Raw genomic sequence first — 12,344 nt, forward strand, 5'->3', positions numbered from 1 at the left:
AGCTCACATGTTTGAATCCAGCCCACTGCCTTTGACACACCTTCTGTGTATCTTTCCCACTGTCTTTCCTCTGTCCAATAAAATACAAAATCCTTCAAGATATATTACAACCCCCACTAATCATGTCCCCTTCCCACTCCTCAGTATGCAGTCCCAGTGACCAAGTACGACAGGAATGGCTACAAGGCGCGACCAAGGCAGCTGCTTCTCACCTCCAACAGTGCCGTCATCGTAGAGGAGGCCAAGCTCAAGCAGCGCATCGACTATGCCGCCCTCAAAGGTCAGCGGTCACAGGGTTCGGAGGAGAGGATGGGTTGGGGGTCAATAGCATTTCAATTGACGTTTTTGTTTACTTCTTAAATTGAATGAAGTTGTTTTCTGGGGTCCTTACAGAGGCCATACTGAATTGGTCTGAGTGATGCTCATAGTTCTCCCATTGACCATTTCTCTTCCCTGTCTGTCTGTCTTGTCCTCAGGCATTTCAGTCAGCTCTCTCAGTGATGGCGTCTTCGTACTGCATGTGCCCACTGAAGACAAAAAACAGAAGGTGAGGCTGACCTCAGCTCTATCTTACATAGTCATAACATGGTCATAACCCCATTACACACTGGTTATTACATACTTAACCGATGCCTGTTAGGTGAAGTAGCCTGATCCCAGATCTGTTTGCGCTGTCTTGCCAACACATATTGACATTGTCACGCCAAACACAAATCGACCTGGGACCGGCTAGTAGTGACGATGTAGCTCTGTAACTCCTCTCCTGTCTCCTCTGGTCTGTAGGGAGATGTGGTGCTACAGAGTGACCACATCATCGAGACCCTGACCAAAGTGGCCATCTGTGCTGACAAGGTCAACAGCATCAACATCAACCAGGGAAGGTGAGTTGTTGCCCTGACACAGATACCCGGGAACTAGATAAGCCATATACCGTGTTAATCAGCGGAACGTCAGCTTTCATTTCAAAATAGCTGTACGTTCCTAACATTTACAGTTCAGATTTGATTAATATAAATATAGAACACGCTCTTGACGCACGGGTTCGTCAAGGGGTTAAAGGGGCTCACATGGAATACTACCATCAGTTGTCAGGACCTGAATTCATAGACACCAGTGATACATCACCATCTGCAGTCTGATCACGTTCATTTGATTTCGGGGGGGCTGTAGATGAACTGCACCTCATCTCTGTCTTTCTCTCTCCCAGTATAACTTTCACGATGGGCCAAGGTAAAGAAGGGATCATAGACTTCACCTCTGGCTCTGAGCTGCTGGTTGCCAAGGCGAAGAATGGCCACCTCTCAGTGGTGAGTCGGAATAACGGAGGGATATAAAGCATCAGTCCTCCCCTACAGGACTAATACAGTAGGTTGGAACATCAATACTGCATGATTGGAGTCGGTGTTGATTGATTCATTATTGGAGTCCTGCACTAGTATGTATATAAGCCAACTGTACTTGACTTTTTAAGCTGGTTGTTGTTGTGTGAAGTATACAACGTAGTGTAGGACATGATTGTTTTGTTAACGCCCCCTGTTACACCTACAATGAAAATCAATGTACCGTTTATCTCAGGTAGAGACCATTTGTTCTGCACCTTTACATTGTTAAGATAACTTGAATCAATCACTGATTGATTGTTTAAGATAACTTCTTTGTAATGGTTACCTCTGTCTTCCCTGAACTGTTTTAGACTGCCCCTCGACTGAACTCAAGATGATAGCAACGACTGATCATCTGACCACGCCAAGGAAGTCCTTCCTGGAATACGCTCCTATTCACCAATCACAACCGCAGACCAGGCTCTGCCTAAGCCAATCAAATGCCAGCTCTCGCTACACGAACGGCATGTGCTTCCAATTGAGAAAAAGTCCATCGAAACTAATTGATATTTATGTTTATATATTTTTGGGATTAATACTTGTTATTTGAATATCATGATTTTATATATGAAGCCAAGGAATAACAATGTTTTGGTGCATTTTTTCCTGCACTACTTATGCCTGTCTTGCTTAATTTGGGAACATGACCAAGCAATCAATGAGGGTGTATTGGGTCTCCTTTGCTTTTTCTTTCTGTCATTCTTTTTTCACAATATTTTCTCTGTTCAGCAGTGTAGACTTCACACCCTCTCTGATACTACTCTGTTAACTGTTTGGGGAAGAAGCTTTTGTTAAAGTTGAGATGCAGTACATGGCTGATGGTATGTAGGCTAGGTTTGTTATAAACTATCGAGGAGCAGGGAGTTTGGTAGAGAAGTTCACAAGAATAGTTATTTTTTTCAAACTTGTTTCGACTCGGACACAATACTCTTGAGGTTTTTGAAACCGAAGGATATCAACAGAGAAGTCATGTGGGTGTGTGACCTTTGACCCAGAGCATACTGTCCAGAATGTGGTCAGAATTTGGTCTGTGCCATAAATCACTAAATCGTTCTTTGATGTCATGTAGCCCAAATGAAAGCGTAGACCAAAGCATTTTGGTGAGCAGAATGTTGAAATTAGATTTTATAATAGATTTATAATGGAAACACCATAGTGAATGGTCTTTACAATATATAAGAGATAAAGAAAGTGAGAAGGAAATTATGAAAAAGGCGTGAGAATGAAAACGGGGGAGAATAGAAAACTGTTTTGTCTTTCCATTTATCGCTTGTTTGTTCCCAACGATGGTGCCTTTCTCCTTTACTAAGTTATTGTTAATGGATTATTTATGTCGATACACCAATTAAACAATGACACTTTGGGGATGACGTTGAGTCCACTGTTGTTAGAGACAGATATGTCTCGTATACGCTCAGGATGGCCTACGAAAAATACTTCAGAGAAAGACAAAAGCATGCTGTGTACACACACACACACACACACACACACATTTCACTCCCAAGTTAAACCTGTAGAGTAAAAGCTTTTTGGAAACACGTTATGATCCATTTGCTTTCCATTGTGTCAGGGTCCCAGGCTGCCATTTCCATACTCTGGTTATGTGTAGCAGCTCATCAGGATATACTGTAGTAGTAGTCAGAACAACGTTCATGACTTATTTTACCACATTTACTTTCCTGATGAGGATTTTTGTGCTAGCTTTGTGACGGGGACAATGCTAAAGACGAATGCACTAAAGATTGATATAGCATTTTCACAGTGTTAGGCTATAATACAGCCAAGCGGATACTGGCGTCTCGACAACATACTGCCTAGCCCTCTCAACATGCGGTTATTGTTTTGATTGGCACTTCCAAACCCAGGTCTTCAAGAGCGATGAGGCCCTATGCACAGCATTCAAGTGCAGTTAAGTATTTTCCTGGTGTTTAATACCTACATCATAGGATATACTCATAGCCAAGGGTGTTCTTCACAGAAAGCACATGGATCAACGGTAACATCCTTAGGAACACTTATCAATCTTTGTAACAAACCAGAGGTCTATTGGTATGACCCACGGGTGTGACACTACAGTTCATAGATTGAAACTCCGCACCTCTCCCCAGCTGTGACTTTCTGAGCTACGTTTCGCTCTTCACATTTCTGTGCTGCTTCTTCTTCGCATAGCCTCTTGAGTGCCCCTCCCATCCTTCTCCCTCTGTGACCCAGCCTCTGAATTGTGTACAGATGACAACCCAAATGAATGATCGGTAAGACAGGTGCATATGCCTAAATAAAGGTCTGCTACAGCACTGACACTAGACAAAGAAGCAGTAGTGGATGCAATGTCTGTTAATTGTCTGTTGAATGATTATATGTCAATTAAAGTGTTATTTTCCTGGTTGGAGATGTGTTTGGTTAGCCTGATCCCAGATCTGTTTGTGCTCGCTTGCCAATTCCAATGCCAGACAGCACAAACAGATCTGGGACCAGACTATTGTGTTCTGTGCACTAATAAGACATTTGAGCCAAGTGAGGATTTGTAAAAGTGTAACATGCATTTTGTCTTGTTCAAAAACTTTGTTGCTAATGTGCCTTGAGTTTAATAGAAATACAGCCAGTTTTGAATGAAATTCAGTGACAAATACCTCCTTGACAATGTCACTTATTCCAGAGTAAAAAAAGTATATATACACCCAAAAATCTGATTCCTCCTTTAAAATGTCATAGAAGATTCTCTGTAAAGCCTGACTCCCTATGTTTAATAACTTACAATACACAAGTTCAGTCCTGAATTACTGTATGCACAAACATGTAGAATTAGACCAACACACTAAAGATAAAATACTAAAATGTCAAAATAAACTTATTGATTCTGTCTGGGTCCTTCATTACAAACTTACTTCCTTGATAATTTGGTGCATTTTAAATGGGATAGTTCATCCAAATTACAAAATGACATATTGGTTTCCTTACCATGTAAGCAGTCAATGGACAAGGTATAACAGCAATCCATGAGTTAGTTTTGCTAATATGGGTACCAGTTACTTACATTGGATTGTGCCTCAAATGCTAAGAAGTTTAAAAAATTTAAACAGTGACCAGGTACACAACCAAAGTATGGCTTGCTGTCATACGTTGTCCCGAGACTGCTTATAGGGTAAGGAAACTGTCCTTTTCTAATTTGGGTGAACTATCCCTTTAAGTGTATTTGATAGAAACTTAATCAAGAGTTCAATGTTTTGATTAAATCCAAACTCTGGACAGAATATGCAGACTTTTCTGGCACATCAGAAATGTACCCTAACTAGATTATGCAAGTAAAGTTAGGCCTACTCTGATTTTTACTGTGTAGTCTTTATAGTCCCAAACCAGAGCAGCTGAAACGTACCATCTTGCAACATGTTGAAATGGGATTTTGATCTCAAGGGACTGTACGAAGTGATGCAATCCTCTGATGTGATGAGGAACTTGACATAATTTCTAGTCTTGAGTTTGAATAGTCTCTGCTCTATCGGTGTATAAAAACCAACACACCAGGCTTTAATAATATTTTTGAACTGTTATTTAAAAATGTGGCATCGGCAGTCAATCAATGTTCACTTATAGGCTAGCTATATCAGTGATTCATATCAGTGGTTCATTATTTGGGAAAGTTTTCAAGTCTTTCCTTGTTAGTTTCACTTTCAAAAGGGAGGGGTAAGTTGCTTTTTAGTAATCGTTCTATATTTATATTTGGACTCTTTATTTGTATATTGTACATTACATATTTTTACATTCATTTTACACTTTGTGCCACCTTAATGTCACTGATGCCATGCCTTTTTTTGTAATAATCATGTAATTACACATGTTATACGCAATCTTGTGATCTTAGTGGCGTCGTAGGTTATTATGGAATTTTGCTGTGTTTTGGGAAGCCCAATATCACATCATAAACAAATATATTTATGCTATTTATTTTCTACTTATGTTGACTTAATAATTAGAATAGAATAACATACAATTCAATAACATACAGCAACATTTATAGCTGACAAGGTTTTATAGCCTAAGCTGCAATGTCACATGATTCTTTTTAGGCTTACATCAAGTTTTGAAGTCATAATAATTGAAATTCTTAATGATATTTCCTGTTTTAGGCCATGTGGATCTGTATTGTGCCTTTTTATGCTGAAAACAATTCCTCAATTTATGAAAAGGAAAGGGAAAGAAGAGCTTCACCCACTTATTAAAACCACTTCCATATTCAAACCACTTCGCTTGTGAGTCTTGTGTGTTATTGAATAAGTGGACAATAGACAAATATATTCTGTTAAACCAGTCACCGCAAGAGTGAGTCTCCCCAGTTCCCACAATGGCGGTGGGGCCATGCAGTATATCCCTACAGGAGCATCGTGTGCAACTGGTGGAGAGCTGGAGCCAAAATGTCACCCACCTCCAGGAGCTTCTTTACCAGGTAGGGGCTCTTACTGAGGAGGACCTCAGCCTGGTGAGAGGAGGAGGTCACCTGGGGGTGAGGGACTCCATGAGGAATCTGCTGGATGTGTTACACGGGCGTGGAGAGGAAGCCTGTCGAGCATTCTTTCATGTTCTACAGTCACAGAGAGCCAACAAGGAGTCTGAGTCTATGCTAACTGCTATCCCACCTGAGGGCTCTGGACCCAGCAGCAGTGGCTCTGGTCCAACCAACATGCAGGAGCACTTGAGGAAGCACAAGGACATATTAGGCAGGCAGCACAGTCCTGTTGATTACCTTAGTATCAAGACTATTAGGTGTAGTAGTTCAGAGAGTAGTGATGAGTCTTGTTCCTTTACAGATATCACATTGTCCAGGTGCGTGGGCTACACTGTTCCCCTGCAGTACCACCAGCACGAGGTAGCCATGGTGGGTGATGCCTTCCGGAGCCAGGACCAGGTCTGTACCTTTCAAGATGTCTGCCAGAGTCTGCTGTCTGTTCCAGGAGAGGACGTGAGTCTGCTCTCCGGGGTGGCCGGCAGTGGGAAGACCACGGTGGTGAGACGGCTGGTTCATGAATGGGCAAAGGACTCCGGATCCCAGAAGATAGTCCTGTCCCTATCCTTCAGAGAGCTCAATCTGCTCAGTGAGCCTCAGAGCCTGCAGGAGCTTCTCCTGGTGCACTACAGCCACCTCAAACCTGTCCTTCCCTGGGTCATTGACTCCCAACCTGGCCGGATCCTACTCATCTTGGACGGGCTCGATGAGTTCCGCTTCCCCCTGGAATTTGAGCGGAGCCCCAAGTGCTCGGACCCAGAGCGGAAGCTGGGCATGGGGGAGATGGTGGTGAACTTGATCAAGGGTCACCTCCTCCCCGGTATCTCCATCCTGGTCACATCGCGGCCCCACGCCGTCTCCAAGGTCCCTCCCCTGCTGGTGACCCAGCTCTACAGCATCCTGGGCTTCTCTAAAGACCAGCAGAGGCACTACTTTGAGCAGAGCTGCAACTCTCCCCTGGTGGCCTCTGCCATGTGGGGCTACGTTTCCTCCTACCAGCCCCTCCAGCTCATGTGTCGTATACCAGCCTTCTGCTGGATCGTCTCCACTGCCCTGCGTGATAGAGCCCCCTGCTGCCTTAGCCAAGTCACCACCACCACTCTGCCCAATACAGTTAGGACAATGCCAGCAGGCTCCAGTGATACCTCCACCTCCAACAACAGGGCTGAAGAAGCCACTCCAACCCCTTCCACTTTCTCCTCCACTGTTCCCAGGGTGATGTTAATGAGCGGCCATGTCAAGCCCATCACCATCACAGAGATCTACTGTTGCTTTCTCAAGTCCATCCTGGTGTTCCACGGAGAGGGCCACAGTCAGGAAGGCTGCAGCCCGCAGTGTCTGCAGGAGGCCCCGCGGGTCCTACAGGAGATGCGACCCATGCTGAGAGACCTGGGAGCCCTTGCCTTCAAGGGCTTGCTGGAGCGACGCTTCCTCTTCGACCAGGCTGATCTGAGCTCTTTCTCCCTGGACTGCAGTGGGCTGTCCAAGACCTTCCTGGTGGAGATCCTCCGAGAGGACCGGGCCTCGCTCACCTGCCAGAGGAGCTTCCACTTCATCCACACTAGTGTACAGGAGTTCCTGGCTGCTCTGTACTACGTTCTGCAGGCCCTCTCCGGCTCAGACCCGTTCTCAGGGCTCAAGTCAGCCATTGGTGTAGCCCTGTTTCCAGTCGCCCTGCACAAAGTGTTAACCTCCACTGCTGATAAGCTGCTGAGGCCCAGGCGGCTCCTGCGCAGATATGTCAAGAAGGCTTTCTCCTGGGGTGGACACCATCAGTCTGGTCACATGGACCTCTTCTGCAGGTAGGTCAAATAATGTGTACATACAAATATACAGTGGGGAGAACAAGTATTTGATACACTGCCGATTTTGCAGGTTTTCCCACTTACAAAGCATGTAGAGGTCTGTCATTTTTATCATAGGTACACTTCAACTGTGAGAGACGGAATCTAAAACAAAAATCCAGAAAATCACATTGTATGATTTTTAAGTAATTCCTTTGCATTTTATTGCATGACATAAGTATTTGATACATCAGAAAAGCAGAACTTAATATTTGGTACAGAAACCTTTGTTTGCAATTACAGAGATCATACGTTTCCTGTAGTTCTTGACCAGGTTTGCACACACTGCAGCAGGAATTTTGGCCCACTCCTCCATACAGACCTTCTCCAGATCCTTCAGGTTTCGGGGCTGTCGCTGGGCAATACGGACTTTCAGCTCCCTCCAAAGATTTTCTATTGGGTTCAGGTCTGGAGACTGGCTAGGCCACTCCAGGACCTTGAGATGCTTCTTACGGAGCCACTCCTTAGTTGCCCTGGCTGTGTGTTTCGGGTCGTTGTCATGCTGGAAGACCCAGCCACGACCCATCTTCAATGCTCTTACTGAGGGAAGGAGGTTGTTGGCCAAGATCTCGCGATCCATGGCCCCATCCATCCTCCCCTCAATACGGTGCAGTCGTCCTGTCCCCTTTGCAGAAAAGCATCCCCAAAGAATGATGTTTCCACCTCCATGCTTCACGGTTGGGATGGTGTTCTTGGGGTTGTACTCATCCTTCTTCTTCCTCCAAACACGGCGAGTGGAGTTTAGACCAAAAAGCTCTATTTTTGTCTCATCAGACCACATGATCTTCTCCCATTCCTCCTCTGGATCATCCAAATGGTCATTGGCAAACTTCAGACGGGCCTGGACATGCGCTGGCTTGAGCAGGGGGACCTTGCGTGTGCTGCAGGATTTTAATCCATGACAGCGTAGTGTGGTACTAATGGTTTTCTTTGAGACTGTGGTCCCAGCTCTCTTCAGGTCATTGACCAGGTCCTGCCGTGTAGTTCTGGGCTGATCCCTCACCTTCCCCATGATCATTGATGCCCCACGAGGTGAGATCTTGCATGGAGCCCCAGACCGAGGGTGATTGACCGTCATCTTCAACTTCTTCCATTTTCTAATAATTGCGCCAACAGTTGTTGCCTTCTCACCAAGCTGCTTGCCTATTGTCCTGTAGCCCATCCCAGCCTTGTGCAGGTCTACAATTTTATCCCTGATGTCCTTACACAGCTCTCTGGTCTTGGCCATTGTGGAGAGGTTGGAGTCTGTTTGATTGAGTGTGTGGACAGGTGTCTTTTATACAGGTAACGAGTTCAAACAGGTGCAGTTAATACAGGTAATGAGTGGAGAACAGGAGGGCTTCTTAAAGAAAAACTAACAGGTCTGTGAGAGCCGGAATTCTTACTGGTTGGTAGGTGATCAAATACTTATGTCATGCAATAAAATGCAAATTAATTACTTAAAAATCATACAATGTGATTTTCTGGATTTTTGTTTTAGATTCCGTCTCTCACAGTTGAAGTGTACCTATGATAAAAAGTACAGACCTCTACATGCTTTGTAAGTAGGAAAACCTGCAAAATCGGCAGTGTATCAAATACTTGTTCTCCCCACTGTATAGGCAAAAGTAGTGTTGTGTTTTCTCATTCACTTCATCCCATATTAACATTCAGAAAATGTCTCTTTGTTAACTTATTTTTCTCCCTCCATTAATTGTACATTATTTTGGATTCATCTCCTTGGGTAGATTTGTATCTGGCTTATTGGTACCTCAAACCCGTGTCATCCTGGATGGACTATTCCGAGGCAGATCACAAATACTCCCATCTCCCTCCTCCTCTCTGCCCGTGCCCTCTCCTCCTCCCACCCCTCCCTTTCTTCTGAGCCTGCTCCACTCCCAGCTCCAATGTGGCAGACTGAGTCCAGAGAGGCAGGTCAACGTGTGCCACTGCCTGTACGAGGCCCAGGACCCAGGCCTGGCCCAGCGTCTACAAGGCTGGCTGCAGGTCCTGGCCCAACAACAGGTGTCAGACCAGTCTGGTCCAGCCAAGAGGGACTGGAGCGAGCTGGCCTTCCTGCTGCAGCTGACCCCAGACCTGCAGGATCTGAATCTGGAGGCCCAGGGGCTGGACGCAGAGGGCCTGCGCAGACTGCTGCCTGTACTCCCTCTCTTCAGCACCCTCAGGTGGGCTAAGTCATGTGTAACACCTTAAATCAGGCTTATTCCAAACACAAAAAGGAAGTTATGTTTATTTTTTCTCCAACTGTATTTGTTTCTTGATACATGAGAATGAAAACCCTGTGAATTTATCTCCTGTATTCTTTCCTAATAAAGGCTAGCGCAGAATCCACTGGGTCCAGAGGGGGCAGTTGTGTTAGCCTGTGCCATGCAGAGCCCAGACTGCCGTGTCGAGAGACTGTGGTGAGTACAGTATAAGGGCTAATTGATGCAGAGAGAATAGTTGGATGGGATAAATGACATCACCACCTTGGAAGGACTACATGGACTACATGGTACAATAAAAAAACGCTAATTTTCCTTTTCTGTTGCAAAGCGGTTTAAAACGTTTTCCATGGCATGCCCTAATGAACATCACCCTGTGTAATTGTTCTGGTTCCAGGGTGGTGGGAACAGGACTGGGTTGTAAGGGACTCAAGGTGCTTACAGAAGGACTGAAAGACAACCACACAGTGGTCGACCTCAGGTAACACAGGATATCAATGCTCTGATAGGCTACAGGTAGTCAATAAAACTCATTATAAAGCAGTCTCTCACCAATCATTGTCTACCATCATTCCATGGTTTAAGGATGGCCATCAATCACATTGGCGATGTGGGAGCAGGCTGTCTGGCGGATCTACTGCGGACCAATCATACACTTAAAGATATCAGGTGAAGATGAGAAAGCACCGCTATGAAAGATATCATACTTTGCTGTTAAAAACAGCCTATTTACACATCTGTGGTCAAGTTCTCTCATATTCTCATGTCAGTTCACACTAGGTAATTACAAGAATAAGGCCTTGGTTCAAACAAACGCAGATGTGCACTATTGCTGTACCAAGGTTGTTAATCTGTCTTGGATTGACCCTCGGCCATAGGCTTTTGGTCAAGTAAAACAATATTAGCAACAGACTTGTTTTTGTGTTCCTCAGGCTCCGTGACAATCAGATTACTGATAAAGGAGCATTACTCCTCCTGGAAGCACTGACTGAGAATACCACTCTGGAACAGCTCTGGTGAGCAGTACACACACACACCACACACACACACACACACAGTGACACACCATGTACTGTATATGCTGTAATTAATAAATGTCTTATAAAACATTGAGGCATTCCAATTCTAATCTGGAGGTATGCGTCTGCAACCTTAACATTTGTAATTTAGCTTACTCAGCATTGATACTGTTATCTGCTCAATTCCCTGCTATTTGAACAAGATAGTCTTTTACATATGTTGACATTTCATTGTGACTTTGTCTCTTTGCTCAGGATGTTTGACAACAAGTTGTCAAAAGAGGGAGTCAGGAAGCTGAAGGAGTTCGCCAAGAGCACATCTCATCTGGACATCAAAGTGTGCATCTGATTTCATCTGCCTTTCCTGTTGCTGATGATAGACTCCAAGTACTTTATCATTGGTGGATGGTGTAGTTGTTTATAATCTGTGTCGTATGGTACTTTTGCACATATACATGGTATGAAAGATGTTATTAGTATTTCATTCTTATTTTTGTTCAATCAACTAAGAGTTTACATTTGGTTGTCAGGTTTTAGTAGGTCAATGAATGTAGCCATAGGTCAATGAAATTATCTGCAATAGGTTCACACGCTTTTTCAATAGTTTGCATTCTTATGTGTCCGAAACGCCTCCAAGTAAAGAGCTTAAACGTTTAAACAACACTTCCATGGATGGCTAGCAGAGAGCAATATACCTGCATACACATGACCTACTGGAAGGCCAGGGTCATAGTCTACTATGTGCAAATGAGATGATCATGTTTCCTCTCTAACAAAGTTGGGCATTAGTGGTTAACAATAATTTGTTGGTACACAACTAAATTTCACTACCTAAAATGAATGTTGAAATGTATGAAGTTGAGGGTGAAAAAACGAAGTTGAGAGTATTTCTTTATTCTACCACAAGATGTCCCCCTCAATATACACTTTTCTGCAATGTTTTTGTTTGCATCCTTCCTAGTCTGGTCCATGGGGACATGGCATTATCCTTTGTTTCCCAATATGTCACGTTACCTGACTAATAACGTCAATAAGGTTTTTCTGATGCCCACTCTTTGATTTTATTTAATGAGGGACAATGCTACTATTACTACACATCTAATTTTCTAGATTTTCTCACCTGTGAAGTTAGAAACTCATATTACCATTGTTATGCACTTTGGAAAAAGTTTGTAAAAAAAAAAACGAAACCATTAATCAAGTCTACTGTTTTTGTTTGATCTATAAATAGACTAGGCAATGTACAAACCTCAACATGTGATTGAAAATAAAACAATGAGTGCACCGGTCCTTATTTAAGTTAATCGTATTTGTCATAACCCCCCCTATTTAAATTAATCGTATTTACGATAACCCCCCACCCCACCCCACCCCACCCCACCCCACCCTGTCTTTTG

The 12,344-nt window shown here is 44.0% G+C and overlaps 2 protein-coding genes across 7 annotated transcripts in view; both read left to right on the top strand.

The window, feature by feature from the left end:
• LOC139547810 (unconventional myosin-Ic-like) overlaps positions 1-4,242 on the top strand; it is a 64,493-nt gene extending 60,251 nt beyond the window's left edge. For 3 of the 4 annotated variants that reach the window (XM_071356903.1, XM_071356906.1, XM_071356905.1), the window contains exons 28-32: positions 145-280; positions 477-547; positions 784-881; positions 1,208-1,365; positions 1,694-4,242. In XM_071356903.1, coding sequence (XP_071213004.1) covers positions 145-280; positions 477-547; positions 784-881; positions 1,208-1,334 — 432 coding nt within the window. In that variant the 3' untranslated portion in view covers positions 1,335-1,365; positions 1,694-4,242. The remainder of the gene's footprint in view (positions 1-144; positions 281-476; positions 548-783; positions 882-1,207; positions 1,366-1,693) is intronic. The other variant, XM_071356904.1, reaches the window with a different exon arrangement.
• A 134-nt stretch (positions 4,243-4,376) lies between these two features.
• LOC139547811 (protein NLRC3) lies at positions 4,377-12,236 on the top strand. Of its 3 annotated transcripts, none has more exons than XM_071356908.1 (8): positions 4,377-5,823; positions 6,185-7,682; positions 9,452-9,889; positions 10,040-10,126; positions 10,326-10,409; positions 10,514-10,597; positions 10,861-10,944; positions 11,203-12,236. In XM_071356908.1, exons 1-8 carry the CDS (start codon positions 5,736-5,738, stop codon positions 11,294-11,296), a joined length of 2,457 nt encoding a protein of 818 aa, XP_071213009.1. In that variant the 5' UTR covers positions 4,377-5,735; the 3' UTR covers positions 11,297-12,236. The 3 variants fall into 3 exon arrangements, with proteins under 3 accessions (XP_071213009.1, XP_071213010.1, XP_071213008.1); XM_071356909.1 differs by having other exon boundaries at positions 4,377-5,063; XM_071356907.1 differs by having other exon boundaries at positions 4,377-7,682.
• Positions 12,237-12,344: the final 108 nt, after the last annotated feature.

This window comes from Salvelinus alpinus, chromosome 21 (genome assembly GCF_045679555.1).
Source record: "Salvelinus alpinus chromosome 21, SLU_Salpinus.1, whole genome shotgun sequence".
NCBI lineage: Eukaryota > Metazoa > Chordata > Actinopteri > Salmoniformes > Salmonidae > Salvelinus > Salvelinus alpinus.